The sequence below is a fragment of the Nematolebias whitei genome, chromosome 9 (assembly GCF_014905685.2).
Source record: "Nematolebias whitei isolate Nwh7 chromosome 9, NemWhi1, whole genome shotgun sequence".
Lineage (NCBI taxonomy): Eukaryota > Metazoa > Chordata > Actinopteri > Cyprinodontiformes > Rivulidae > Nematolebias > Nematolebias whitei.
Window position 1 is genome coordinate 37,137,353 of NC_056506.1, and position 14,782 is coordinate 37,152,134.

At 39.4% G+C, this 14,782-nt stretch overlaps 1 protein-coding gene across 1 annotated transcript in view; it reads left to right on the forward strand.

Moving 5' to 3' along the window:
• The window catches only part of sntg1 (syntrophin, gamma 1), a 59,698-nt gene that overhangs the window by 11,375 nt on the left and 33,541 nt on the right, over window positions 1-14,782 (forward strand). Inside the window, 8 exon segments of the mRNA XM_037681757.1 lie at window positions 4,170-4,426; window positions 5,087-5,136; window positions 10,353-10,487; window positions 12,510-12,566; window positions 12,718-12,775; window positions 12,860-12,903; window positions 13,276-13,317; window positions 14,663-14,765. Coding sequence (XP_037537685.1) covers window positions 5,110-5,136; window positions 10,353-10,487; window positions 12,510-12,566; window positions 12,718-12,775; window positions 12,860-12,903; window positions 13,276-13,317; window positions 14,663-14,765 — 466 coding nt within the window. The 5' untranslated portion in view covers window positions 4,170-4,426; window positions 5,087-5,109.

The window sequence follows — 14,782 nt, forward strand, 5'->3', positions numbered from 1 at the left end:
TTTGTTGTTATATACCTGGATGACTGAGAAAACAAACTTTGTGTTTTCTAACTTTAAAACTTATCCAACATTAATACAACTTACCTCAAGTTGCCTTTTTGGACATGCATGCATATATTTGTACAAATTGTACTTGAGATGAGATTATTACAGCTTCATAAAATCAATGATGATCATGATATCGGAACTGGATCGGTATCGGACGATGTTTAGACTTGGGTATCGGGATCGGATCGGAAGTTTAAAAAAGTGGATTGGTGCATCCCTAGTTGCTATATCAAAGTTAAAAAAGCTCCACAAATATATCCATCTCAGCATAGATATCTTGGTGTATTGTAGGTTCAGCCTATCTTTTTTATTTAACAACATTTATTGTGTTTGATAGGTGAAATGTGTTAGGTGTGATTTAGTTTGGGTCTTTAAGTTACCCAACCTGCCAACTAGTTATCAAACTGTTCTCAGCTCATAAGTCTTTAAAGAAAAACCCGATAAATAAGAAAACTTCAAATAGACTGTGTGAATGATGATCAGTCGTTTTAATCTTTATTTGATGTGTTCAGAGATTTTTGACTGGAGATGTGCTCCAAAAAGTGTGCTTTTTTCCCCTAACAAGTTAAAATTATAATTACTTATGAAAAGATCAAAATCACAAAAAGTTTTTTTTTTTTTTTAAGGGTCATATTTTTTAAAAGCTGAAGAAGAAAGACAGACCGGCATCAAACGAGTGTGGCTGCTGACAACAAAAATGTAATTTTCTAACATCAACTGGCAGATGGTGTGACATTTTGTCACTGCATTGCTGTTGCTTTTGTTCAGGACTGGTCTGGGATGCTGTAATTTTAAAATGACATAATGTCCCTCATCATCGCTTAAAAAAAATTCTATGTACCTTGTGTTCTGGGTCACAAAGCATGTGAACAAACAGCGGAGCGAATAAAACCCATCTCAGTTTTTGAGTGGTAAAACTACATTTGCGGGAGCACAACGCAGACAGCTGCTCCACCTGCGAGCACCACCGACCATTTATCATCCCACACGGGCCGCAGCTGTCCTCAGCTCTGAGAGATGGAGATGTCATGCTGCAGTCTCCACATCACCCAGACGATCTCGCTCTGCTCCCGTCTTCACGATTGTTGCCTTTGTGTCAAAGACAGGAGCATTATTGGAAATACAAGGCTTAGCAAATTGGTAGGTGGATAATATCTGATGGTGTTATTGTGAGGAAAAAAAAAGGGGTAACGCTGAGTCAACTTGAGTGGCACAAAAGGTTCAGACTTTTTTATCTTTGAGTTCTTGCAGAGAAAAGAAGGAAGTGCTGGCGTGTGACAGGACAGGCCCTGACAGGCCTTGTTAAGACAAAGTGCTCAGCTCAGAGCTGCGGAGACGTCTTTCAGCTGACCGTGTGCAGACATTCATTTTTAAAGCAGCTCCGCAAATTATATCAGGGCTGCTCTGACATCCATCACGCGGGGAGCATGGCGAAACTAAAGCATCGAGGAAACTCCGAGCTAGTTTTTCCAAATTCAGAAAAACTCACGACATAAATCAAAGCGGCACAACTAGTTGAGAAATAATGTTGGATATTCAGAAGTTTGCAAAATGCTTTAATTTATTTCTCTGGATTTTCTTTTACCAGTAGTGTTTTACTGCGTTTGTGTCAAACAGAAATATCTTTAAAATTAGCAGCTTCAATCCTGCTGCTATTATTTTGAACTTTTCTCAACGGAACGTAAACAACACCCATAAGTAGAATGTTGGTTTTGGTACCTAATGTATATAATTTATAGTATTTGTTGGCAGGTTGCTATGAAAGAAACCTTAAATTTTAGACATTTTCAACACAATGTTACACATTTATAATTAACTGTTTTTGTTTTTTTTCAACTCTCTTGTGCATAATTACATTTTGGGAGTTGGAAACATAAATGTTAGAATTAAGAGTCAAGGTTATCACACTGGATTTGAGCAGAATCAGGGTTCGGGTAGACAGACTCGGAGGAACTCAGGGGTAAAAATAAAGTGAACTTATTTAATAAAGAAAACTCAACACAAAATCTGATGAGGCAGAAAAACTTACCAAAAAACAAGAGTACGGGGAGACACAGAGGAAAGAGAGCATGACGACTGGGAAGCACAATCCACGGACAAGGGAGTGACAAAATGACGGGGTTTAAAGAGACACTAACGATGGACAGTGACAAACACCTGAGGAAAGACAATGAGGATCAGGTGAGCGTGGGAGGAGCAGGAGCTAACTACATGGGGGGACACTTGGAAAGCTGAAAACACAAACACACTCAGAGAAATTAAATACAATCACAAGAAGACAAAAACACAAGGATCCTGTCAAAGGTTAGATTTACAGGTTTAAAAATGACATCAGTTGTTAATTTAATTGTTCATGAGCTGTGGTTTTTTCTTTTGTAGAACGAATTAAAGTGTTTTTGTCCACTTCATTAACGATCAAAATAAATAAGAAATATATAATATTGATCACATGGACTGCATATTGCAGATTAAATGTCTAACCTTGTAAAAAACAATGAATATGCTTTTTTAATTAACGTTCACAGTGTACACACTAAGAGTTTTGAGTTATTTTACTTTTGGAAATAATTATTTTCTTGGCGGTAGTTTCCATGATAATTTATTCAAACTTGAACACTTGAAGCTATCATTTTATGTTTTGTTATTATTATTTTTTGTTGTGCATAAAAATGGGGACAGAATAACCTGAACCTGACCCACGTGTGCAGCCTGACTTAAACGAAGCGACCTCTGTGACTCAGTCCTTCCCTGATTTCTTCAGGGTCATTCAATAAGTCTTAGAAACACATACAGTATGTCTCGGGGTGATGACTGTTGAAGGAGGAAAGCCAAACAAAATGTGGGACATCATCTCCATTTTTCTGGGACAAGAAACAAGGGATACAAATGCTGCTTGGTTCCACAGAAACAGGGACACCTGGTCACCTTGTTCCCTGCATGAGATAATATATATATTGCTATCCTGTCTTGACTTCCTGCCTTATTGTTGAGAAGAAAAATACACCCTGTGGTGATGAAACATATTTCAACAAGCTGAAATTGGTCAAACAATGCAGGAAATGTAAAACACCTTCCAAGTGGAAGAAGCATTCATTGAACATACAGTATTGTCTGCCACCTTGGATGCCCAAGTTTTAAACAAAAGAGCTCAAAGTATGAGTTGGGGGTGACCTTCAGCTACTACCACACCAAATCTTAGCTCACATTTGTCAAAATTACTATATTACTATCATTTCTGGTAGGTGATAAAGTTGACTGTGGTGGCCAACTTGAACTGAATACAGATGGAGGCACGTACAAGCAATTATAAAATTTTCCACTTTTCACAGTGGTGGGCATTAATTATTTTTAAATTAAAGTTATATATAATTCTGTTGACCTAGACTGATGGCTAATCTAGCCAAGACTGGTCACTATGGCAACTTCTGTTCAAATCTAACATAAATGGGAGCGATGCTTTGAAAAATCTTTTATTTTGTTTTGAACAACAGACATAGAAAAGAACCTAAACACCTATAATGTAAATATAAAGTTGATTAAAAAAAATTCCTCATTAAAATTCCCATAACATGCCGCATATCCAAGGAGAAGCTGAGATAAAATCACTATAATAATCAAAATTTCTTTCTTTAATCCTGTAAAACAAGGATCAGTAGCTACGCTGCAGTTCAACAGAAAGGCGCCATTGCGTCAACAATGGCACTAACGAGGATCATTTCTCAAGCGTTTGCTGTTGGAATTTATTACATGTAGTGGAAAAAAATCTGCTCATTATTCAGAAATCCAAGAAAGTAGAATAAGAGTTAATTACTTTTTTTTTTCCCACTCGTGCTCATGAATGCACAGGTTTTTGTGCGAGGAAGTGCTCGAGGAGATCCTTCATCGAGAAGCAAATTTGTAGTTTTGTATTTGAGTATCCCTTTTTTTCTTACTAGGTGCTTATTTGGCAAATAGAGCTTGGAATTGCTTCTGATTTGACATCCCTCATACATGCAGCCGTCTCACTGAAAACACTCCTGTTTGGATTGCTGGCAAACGCAGATTACATATTTTCAGTCCCAGTCGGAAGCATGTAATCAACAACATTCAGACTTAACGTTTTCTTCTTTTTTTTTTTTCAGCTCTCAAGCACGCATCATGACAGAATGATACCTTAGCATCATCCTGCTTCGGGTAGAAAATCCTCCAGCCTCAATCTGCTCCAGTGGGAAATACACTGCTTACACAGCCAGCCAGGACAAGTGACAGCGCTGCACTCCCACCCAAATCTGACAGCCATGATCCACAGAGGCCCCCCGCTACGGCTCAGATCAGGGATCAGCTCGCTGCTCGATGGCTAGACCTCTGCACTCGAAGAGCTGGGGGCCTTTCTGCTGAGGTAAGTCTCAGTCTCCCGCCGCAGCTCAGGTTGTCTCCTTCAAGCGTGATCCATTTCTCTCCTGCACTTGTTTAGTCGAGTCAAGTGGCAGTCGCGTCTGATCAAAACCGATTCTCGATGTAGCTGAAGCTTCCGCACAGCACTCCTGAAGCCTCCACAGAACGCAACAGGATGATTTAAACGTGCTATTTGTTATTGATCCTTAACTTTTTTTTAACCACTTTCCCTCGGTGGCGGTTCTTAGATCGTCGCTCATTCCTCCGCGGCTCAGTGACAAGCTGTCAGACACCGTAACACAGTTCATTTCAGGAAGGATGGATTCAATATTGAAACATTTATCAGGATACCTTGGCTCTCACCTTTGCTAATAAATTATTCATCAGTGCCTAATGGCCTCCAGTTTTCTCCAGAAAATTGCTCCGTGGAGGTTTTAGCTCAGTTAAGTTTAGAAGAGGCACATTTAATTGCAAAATAGAAAAAAAAAATACATTTCCCTGCATTGTCTGCAATCCATATGAGAAATACTGGAGGATAATGAGTATAGGCATCCTGCTAACAATGCTGAATTAACTCAGCTGTGTGCTTTTGCTGCTTGGCTCGGTTGTGTCATTAAGCGTTTGTCCCCACAGTCTAACTCCAGCTTGCTCTTCTCCATTGCAGATTCTCTCACTGCATTGTAGCACATGGATTTCAAGACATCGAATGAAGAGGTTGGTTGGATTTAATCAATGATACAATTGGTGGTGATTATATGTGCCCAGACATTTGGGAGATGTGGAAAACAGCCTCCAGTCTGGATCAGCAGCCTTTTCTTTATCATAATTCAGCTTTGAGATTTTGTTTTGAGCGTTTTGATTCTGATCTCCTGAGCTATAAGAAAAGAGGGAGGTGATGGATGCTTATTTTTGTTAGGGATGCACCGATCCAACTTTTTTCCCTCTTCCGATACGGATGCCTGAGGTTTAATATTGGCCAATGTAAAATAAATAATAATAAAGATACTGAAAATGACAAAAACAATAGGTTGACAACTTTGGTCAAACATAAAAAAATAAACTTCAACAAACCTTTCAAATGTTTCAGGATTTCTAAATATAATGTAAAATAATTAATAAAGGAGCTGAAATAAAAGGAAAAAAACATTAGCTTCACTGGCTTGGTTGGCAGATATTTAAAATAAACTGTAATCAGCTTATGTCCTTATGGATTGGTCACATTTTCATCCATACCCGATCTATAATTTTTTCCAGATATCGGTACAGATACCGATACTAATATCGGATCGGTGCATCTCTAGTTTTTGTATGTGTGCACATGTTTGTTTGTTTGAACCATTAGTAAAATATCTCATAAATCGCCGAGCAGATTTTAATAATTTCAAAAAGTAAGCATTGGACTGACATGCACAGTGACTTAGCTTTTGGAGCAAACTCAGTTCAAGATCACGGTCAGCTGATGTTAGGAAACAAAAATGATTAAAATTCAACCACATTACAAATACTGAGCTAAAACTTAGTTTGGGTGTAGCTAAACAGTTTCCAACACAGAATTTTTGCACAACATATTGCTAAAAATCTTTGTTTAAATTTTTGAAATCAACCCTGTTTGTCTGTTAGCAAAATATATCTTAAAGCACTGGACGAAGTTCAATGAAACTCACATAAATTATTTATTACATCTACAACTGATTAGGATTTAGAGTCAACACAATTCAAGATGGCTGCCACAGCTGTGGCCAGCACAAAGATTGCTACAACTCAGTCCATTTTACTTACACTGAGCTAAGCTTTTGAGTGGTGGTAGCTGACGGTCATCCTCAGACATATTCCAAGAGCTAACAGATAATGCAAGATCACATTACATGCAACAATCATTTCTCAACAACAAAGAAAGTCTTAGTTTAAAACTCTGGTATGAAGGGCAGTGGGTGACATTCAAGGAACGCTAGATCTTTCATTTTTATTTAGCTTATAAATAAAATTTACATTGACTTAAAATCAATACGAGTTTGTGAAGAGATCCTGTTTCTCAGTAGAACATGATTCACGTTAAGCTGCAAAGAAGCACGTAGGACCTCCAATCCAGAGTTGCATTCAGAAACACGTAAAACCCAGATATCAGTCTGACACGCTTCAAACCAGCCTGAGTCCTGTTACTGACTGTGTTTTGATGAAATCTTCAATATGTTTGCTGTGTGAGACAAGGAACCAAAGACAAATACATGAAATGATTGATGTTACACTGGTCAGCTCTGTGAGTGAATCTCTGCTGACAAAACACACAAGCTGAAGCTTTATACCTTGAATTTTTTATAATGGGTCAGTTTGTGCTAGAAAAAATATATATTTAATGATAAACAAGAAAAAATACACAATTCAGAATGCAACAAACGTTTCCTTCCCCTCATTTTAGATGACACAAGATTGATTCATAGAAAGATAATATCAGTTATAAAGGCCCAAAGTTAGTTTCTGATTTATATATAAGGACAATAATTTGCATTTCTTTGAAAACAAACAAGATGGACTCTGTTTACTTCTGGTCTTTGTTCACTGCTGCTGCAGGGAAGGGTTTTTGTACATGCAGTCGTTTGTGGTCTATTAAACACAAATTTCTTTTTCAGTAAACAAGCAGCCCTCATTCGGCCAAAGGAAACCATTTAATCATTTAATATGGCTCGGGACACATTCATCTTTAAAGAACGTCAGCCCAGACTACCTCTAAACGTGACTGATCAGGTCTCAGTTTGCCATCGATGCGTTCACTGTCCACTTTTGAATGCTCGTTGCGAACGAGGCCCGCGGGGCTGTTTCTCAGAACGAGGCTGGTGCTGCTCCATTGATCAAGAGGCACAATATTGTAAAAAGAAAAGGAAAAATCAAACAGCAACAAAACTTTACTTTGAAACCACTGAAAGCCTGGAAGCAAGTTGTCTTCCTAAAGACTCGTTATTTTCACTCCTGGGGCCTCATTTATAGAACGAACTCATCTTCAACGTTGACAGGAAATCGTTGTCTAACTGGTTGTTTGTAACGCTACACGCCGACAAGGAATCATTCCTATCTCTAAGAAAAGTTTAGCCCCAACACGCATGTTTCCATCTGCTGCTTATGTGTAAACGCTGAGCTTTATAAAGTCTAGTGGGAATAATCCACGTGGAGTGGGAGGCATTAATTACCAGAAACAAGACATAATAATTCATTTTCTCTTTTGTAGCTTGAGGTCAGAACATTTTTTTGTCCTTATCAGCACACCTTTATTTCTTTCTGCTCCACCTCCATCACTTCAGCAAACCTTTTATTTAGTTCCTAAATAAAAGTTTCCTCACTTTAATTTCCTATCACTGCCAAAAAAGTACCCCCCCCGCCACTTTCGTTATGAACTCCTGTACTGCTCGAGTTATTTCCACGTGCGGTTTCGACTTATGTTCATACGGAGTTATAGCTTCGAACAGTTCGGTCAGTGATCCCTGTCGGCTGCTACTTTACTTACTTGAAGTTGAAGCACTGGTCGTTGGCATTCTAGCCATGCAACTATCGTAAATGGCTTTGTGGCATATTTTTAAGTGTTGATAAAGATTTGAGGTGTTACCTCGAGAGGTAGCAACAGCATCAAGGCAGGTTCTGCACAATACATGATGCACAGCGTCTTCTTTTTTATAACCAAAATAATTCCAAACAACGGGCGTGCTGCCCCTCTTTGGTACCAAACTTTCAGATGTATCGGCTTCTGTCGAGCCTGACGCCATTGTGCAACCGGTTAAAACGCAGTGTTGACTTCTCCCGCTCCCTGCTCTGCGTTTCATTCATCCTTTATTTATACAACGTTATTTATTTGGATTTGGTACCTGGATGATTGAACATGAACTTTGTTGCCTTGAACCACTTTGGCTGTGGCTGCCTGCCTGGGAGGAGTCGACGAGGGACAGAACGGCCTATCAGAAACCATCTTAGCTCCTGCAAACTGGTTGGTCCACTTAAGGAGTGTACTGCTTGGTGGGGAAACCGTTTACTGGAACTCCTCTGACTGATGAAGCCCTCCGGATAGAGGGCGAAACGTCTCTATGAAAAAGAAACTGTCCAGATGACCCGACTGAGAATTATTGGATTTGGTACCTGGATGATTGAGCGTGAACTTTGTTGCTTTATTTATACAGGTTAGTCTCAATGAGCCTCGTAGACTCATTTACAAGAGATACCTGATTTTAACAAAGAGTGATGACAACAGTAGACAGTTATAAAAGAAGGCATGTAAATTGAGAAGAATAAACGAAAGCTTCTTCGTCTTTTATCACTCCGAGGTTCTTCACAGCTGAGAGCACGCCTACATTCACAAAGGTCTGCTTGGTCTCCTCTGTAAAACAACATGGTCCACCACAGTTTGGTGTCTTTATGTCTTTAGTTGTGGTCTCCTTGTTCACCCATGACCTCCTTCTCGGTCTACTCTGCAGAATGAGCTTCAGGCTGAAAATGCCTCTCAGGATCAGTTTTCGTTTGATTTTACACAACCTAAAAACATTTCCCACCGATATTCTTTACAGCACCATACTAATGTCCTCACTGACACATGACTAAAAAAGAGAATTAAATAAACTCTTTAAATTATTTCAAGATCTTTGGCAACAATTGTGTGTTTTGATTATCACCCTCAAAAATCTAAATGCAATGAAAAATCCCTTTAATGCTCTAAAATCTTTTGCCCCGCTCACTCACAAGTGACGTAACCAGATCACGTGACCAGTCAAATTTCAGCCTTTGCGATTAGAAAATCTCGTTATATCACAATATTATTGCAAACGCAATTAATTGTTCAGCCTTAGAGTACATTCAAGCTGGATCGGGGGGGAAGTTTTAGTTTTGCTCCCAGTTAAAAACAAGCCGTCCCCTGCATGGCTTGTGTAGCGTCTAAAATGTGACACGCTTGCTGTCGGATTGAAGATGACAGCAGCTCTGTTGGAGGGAGCGACAGAGCAGCGCCAAACAGGATGGAAGATAAAGCTAATTATTTGCAATAGAAGCGGAACAGCAGGTCAGGCGACACGCAGACACCTGCCTGACCTGGCTAATTTACAGCCAGGACTGCCCTCATTTTGTTACGCTAATGATGCTTGCACAGACGCATTACTTCAAATAATATGAATTAACGCCTCCCTCGTTTCAATTCTTACACGGCGGTCACAAGCGGGAGGCTCGTTTCTTTACGTTCCTCATCACGACTGCACCATAACTCAGTACGCACCATAAACCGAGTCCAATTCGAGTCCGACGTCGGGTTTCAGAGACTCTCTTTTCACCGAACGTCAGCGATGCAGCTGATTGTCTCATCCGCTGATGGTGGCTTTCTTCTATTAGCAGTCTTGTCAGGTGAAGGTGCTTCTTTTATTCAGACCTTTTTTTTTTCAACTGAAGATCAGGACCGGCATCACAATTAGCCCCGGAGGAGGAAGGATACGCAGAATGCAAATGTATGCAAATGAGCATGTTTTAAAGGGATCGTTGGAAACACACACAGTCCTCACGCTTGCTTAATTTAAAGCAGACTCATTTGAATGTGGAGAGCAGGTTTGACTTATTTATTTATTTTTGCTTTTTGATTCAGCATCTTCATCTACACTAAAGGAGATTATATAATCTGAGCTACTTTGTCTTTGGATAAAGCACACAGCAGTCCTTTTATTTTCTCAGTATTTAAAACCATTAAAAGTTTTCTTTTTTTTTAAATCTTTCCTGATTTATTTTATATTTATTACTATAAATGTGGTTGTTTGTTTTGTCATTAGCAGCAACAGTTAAAATGAAAATGACACCCAAAACTAATTTCCATGTTCCGTCCTGCATTGAGTACGCTCAATGACATTCCATTTCATGGCCAGTTAATTTAGTCACGGAGAGATGATGAATGATTTTATCTGTCTGACTGTCCGCAGACAAAGACTGGGATTTATTTGATGCAAGAAGGTAATGAGGAGCCGTTTAATATTCGACTGCACTTGGCGAAAGACATTCTGACCATTCAGGAACAAGACGTCATCTGTGTGTCGGGAGAACCTTTCTATTCGAGCGTAAGTGACCCAGTCAATGTCGTGAGTGTCTGTGCTCGTAGCAGTTCTTCATCAGTCTTAATAATGAAATCTAGCCATTAGAGAGTGACTTGCTTGCTCATCTTGGTGTGTTGAGTAGATCTCACTTGTCATCTCCTTTGACAGCCTTTCCCACACATTAAAAATGCACCTTTTTCCATGAAAAAGTGCTGGTTTGAGATCAGAGTCCACAGCTTTTTACCCAATTTACATTTATTCAGTTTAATGGAGGAAAAAGTCTAAGACAAATAAAGGTTTATGTTGTTGAAAACATTTCTACTGACCAACGGAAATGGCTACGACATGGAAACATCTTTGCCACGCCAAAAAAGGTTTTAGCCTCGCTGACCGCGGTAGATTTCACATCAGAATCAAACTTCACTGCAGAGCCAGATGACCGAGAGAGATTATGTTTCATTTGCTCTGGCAGAAAGTGTCTGGCCTTCCTCCTGTTCAAGCAGATTTCCACTCAGCCATGCCTGGGTCGGCCAGACGTTTCTCTGGTGGGGGTCTGATAAAACCAAAAAGTGCCGTGCCTCAACAGCAACACAGCGTTTGAGCATTCTGATTGGTCCACTAACAAAAAGACACATTGACTCATATTTCCACTAAAAAGCATTAAATGATTGGGAAGATTCAGATTAACATTAAACTTGACATCTAATGTAAAAATATTACGTTCCCACATGTTGTCACTGTTAAAAATCCCATGAGATGCAAAACTAAAGCAGTGACTAACAAAAAGTTTTAGGTTTTTGTGTGGCCTTCGCAGGATTTACATTCTAGTCTTGAATAGAGCTGAATACAGAAGAGGATTAGGGCCATGGTGCAATTTTTTCCCCTTAATTCTGAGGGAAAAAAGTTAGAATTCCAAGAAAAATGTCAGAATTCTGAGATTAAAAAGTCAGAATTCGAAATTAAAATAAGAATTCTGAGATTAAAGTCAGAATTCTGAGATCCATCCATCCATCCATTTTCTTTACCCGTTTATTCCATTTTGGGTCACGGGGGTCGCCGGTGCCCATGTCCAGCAATCACTGTGCGAGGGGCGGGGTACACCCTGGACGGGTCGCAAGTCCATCACAGGGACACATAGAAACAAACGAGACAAACAACCATTCACTCTCTCACTCACACCTAGGGACAATTTAGAGTTACCAATCAGCCTAACATGCATGTTTTTGGTCTGTGGGAGGAAACCGGAGTACCCGGAGAAAAGAATTCTGAGATTATAGTCAGAAATCTGAGAAAATGTCAGAATTCTGAGATTAAAAAGTCATAATTCTCAGATTAAAAAGTCATAATTCTGAGATTAAAAAGTCATAATTCTGAAATTAAAGTAAGAATTCTGAGATTAAAGAGTCAGAATTATGATATTAAAGTCAGAATTTTGAGTTTAAAGAGAATTCTGAGATTAAAGTCAGAATTCTGAGATTAAAGTCAGAATTCTGACTTTTTTTTCTCAGAATTAAGGGAAAAAAATTATTGGACCATGGCCCTAATCCTCTTCCTTAGCTGCATAATGTATCAGAAGTTCTTTTTTTCTCTCTCTCTCTCGATATTAGTAAAATCAGGGCAGCATGGTGCAACTAGTAGAGCTGCTGCCTCTCATCGAGCAGGTCCCCAATTCAAATCCCGGTCCGGAGGTCTTTCTGGGTGGAGTTTGCATGCATCAGATTGAAACTGAGAAAATTTATGATAAAAGGCCCAAACTGTGTTCCCCTGGCTTGTCTTATTGAGTATGGCATTATATTTTTCAAAGAAAAGTGTTAAAATATTTATATCGTTTGACAATGTAGACATAATCATCCAATTAATAATCAGTAAATATGGTGATTGCAATATATGACTTCATGCTGCTCACTGAGTGTTTTAAATGTGCAACAGTAACGAAAAATGTCCCTCAAAGTTGATTTATATTTGCAAACAGCTCATTTTATCATGGCATTTCAGTTGTTATGTACCCAACAGCAATTTGAGCTCATTTCTCCTTTCAATTTGCAGGAGAGGACTGTAACGATCAGGAGACAGACAATTGGAGGGTTCGGTTTAAGCATCAAGGTAATTAAGATCCTATCTAACGAGGCTGCTCATCTGCAGTTCTTTAACTTGAGTTTGAGTCTTATTGATCTTTATTTTTTTGTCAAACTGCATGAAAAGTGACAGCTATGCACTGCCATGTGATTCAGTTTGTTTTCTTTTGCAACTTTAGGGTGGAGCAGAGCATAAAATCCCTGTTGTGATATCAAAAATATCAAAGGAACAAAAAGGTACGCCAATATCTTGCTAGGGTTTTATTTCAAGCCGATAATGTGTGTTTGTTAAAAGGTTGTTCCCACTTTGTTTGTCTCCAGCCGAACTCTCTGGACTGCTTTTCATTGGAGACGGCATCCTTCAGGTAAAATGTCACAAAAATGTTTCCTCCTCTCATTCTGCAAAATAACACACCCAGCTTTTTAATAATTCATCTGCCACATGTCCCTGGAACTATGTGGAATAATTACTTATCCCCATAGGCAAAGCACTTTTATAAATTGCATGTGTTCCAGCCAAATGAATAGAAAAATTGTACAAGAAAAAAAAAATCACACCTCCCACATAATAACTGTGCATGTGACATTCTTATTTACACTTTCTTGCACAGATGCCACAACAGCTATTATGCTTGTCTCATTATTCATGTTGGAGTTGGAGTTTTAGGAGTATGATGCCAGAAGTGTGATTCAGGTACCTGTGAGTTTGTTGCTACCTGTGTTACTCTTGTTTCCAGATAAATGGAATAAACGTCAGAAGCTATCGCCACGAGGAAGTGGTAAGCTGTCAGCTCAGATCTCCCAGTTTCTTACACCGCCACAACTCTTTCAACAGCTTATCTTGTCTCCGATGATGATTTGTATCTCTCTGACATGTAAAGCCAATTTTTCCCTTTCTTTTATCTCATAAGTGTAAAACTGTAAGAATTTTATGTAAGTAGCATAAAACCTGCAGCCTGTTTAAATCCCTTATCTTGGATTTCCATTCTTAGCTTAGACACCGTTGTGCCATGTTTCATCGCAGTTAGTGATATGAAAGTTGTTTTTTTAAAGGTGAGGAAAAAAAATTACAGTAGTCCCTCATTTATTGCGGGGGTTCAATTCCGAACCCACCCACAGTAAGTGAAATTCCACTAAGCGACATTATATTTATTTTAGTATTTATATATATATATAAAGGCTTTAAAAACCCTTCCCACACTCTTACAATGTTCTAAACTCTTAAACCTACGTCATTTTAACAACATATGTACAGTACTTTATATGTAGCTACTAAATTTTACTTGGCACCTCTGCAGAACAGCAGCGGCACAGTTCGTTTCTGGTCCGACTCTGTTCCATTTCTGCAGACGTACCCTGCAGCAATGAAGCCCGCAATCAATGTTCTAAACTCACTAATTTTTAACCACATACTTATATGTAGCTACTAAATTTTACTTATCAGTGTGTCCCCGTTCGAAAGTCCTCGTCGTTGGCCGGTTGAAAGAGATGAAAAATGTCCTGTTGAGCTTCAGATGGACCACCGGACAATCGGCTGTACACGTCCACCGATGGCTCGTCGTTGTCCAGTTGAAAGACATGAAAAAAGTCCAGTGGAGCTTCAGATGAAGCGCCGGACCTACGTCCACACGTGTTCACTCGGAGTCCATGTGGACAGACTATCCGCTCTCAAAATTCACCGATGATTCTGGAAGTCTGGTTCTGCTCCAGGGGCTCTGATCAGATCAAAACTTTACCTCTGGCTTTTTCAGCAGAAGGAAATAGGGCTTCTGGGTGGGACCCTGTTGCTTTCTGGGAAATGTGGTCATTATGAGCGGGAATACAGTGGACGCTTACTGAGAGAAAACTACAAAATGGTGGCACCTGTCCCAAGTATTTTATGTTTTCTTAACTTTGATTTTTTACTGTACAGTACAGTATCCTGTACTGTCCCAGCACATGAGTAATATTAAATTTGACAATCATGAGTACTGCACAATTTTTTTGTACGATATTATGGACTGTACGTCCACAAATCACGATAGAGCGAGTCCACAGAAGTTGAACCGCGAAGTAGGGAGGGACTATTGTATGCACATTTTAAACTTCTCTACAACAAAATATCTTTGTGTTTGTAACTTTCAGGTCCAGGTTTTGAGGAACGCAGGTGAAGAAGTGACCCTCACTGTGTCCTTCTTGAAGAAGACTCCGGCCTTTTTGAAGCTGCCCCTGTGCGAGGACTGCACATGTGAGAAGCCCCCCCCC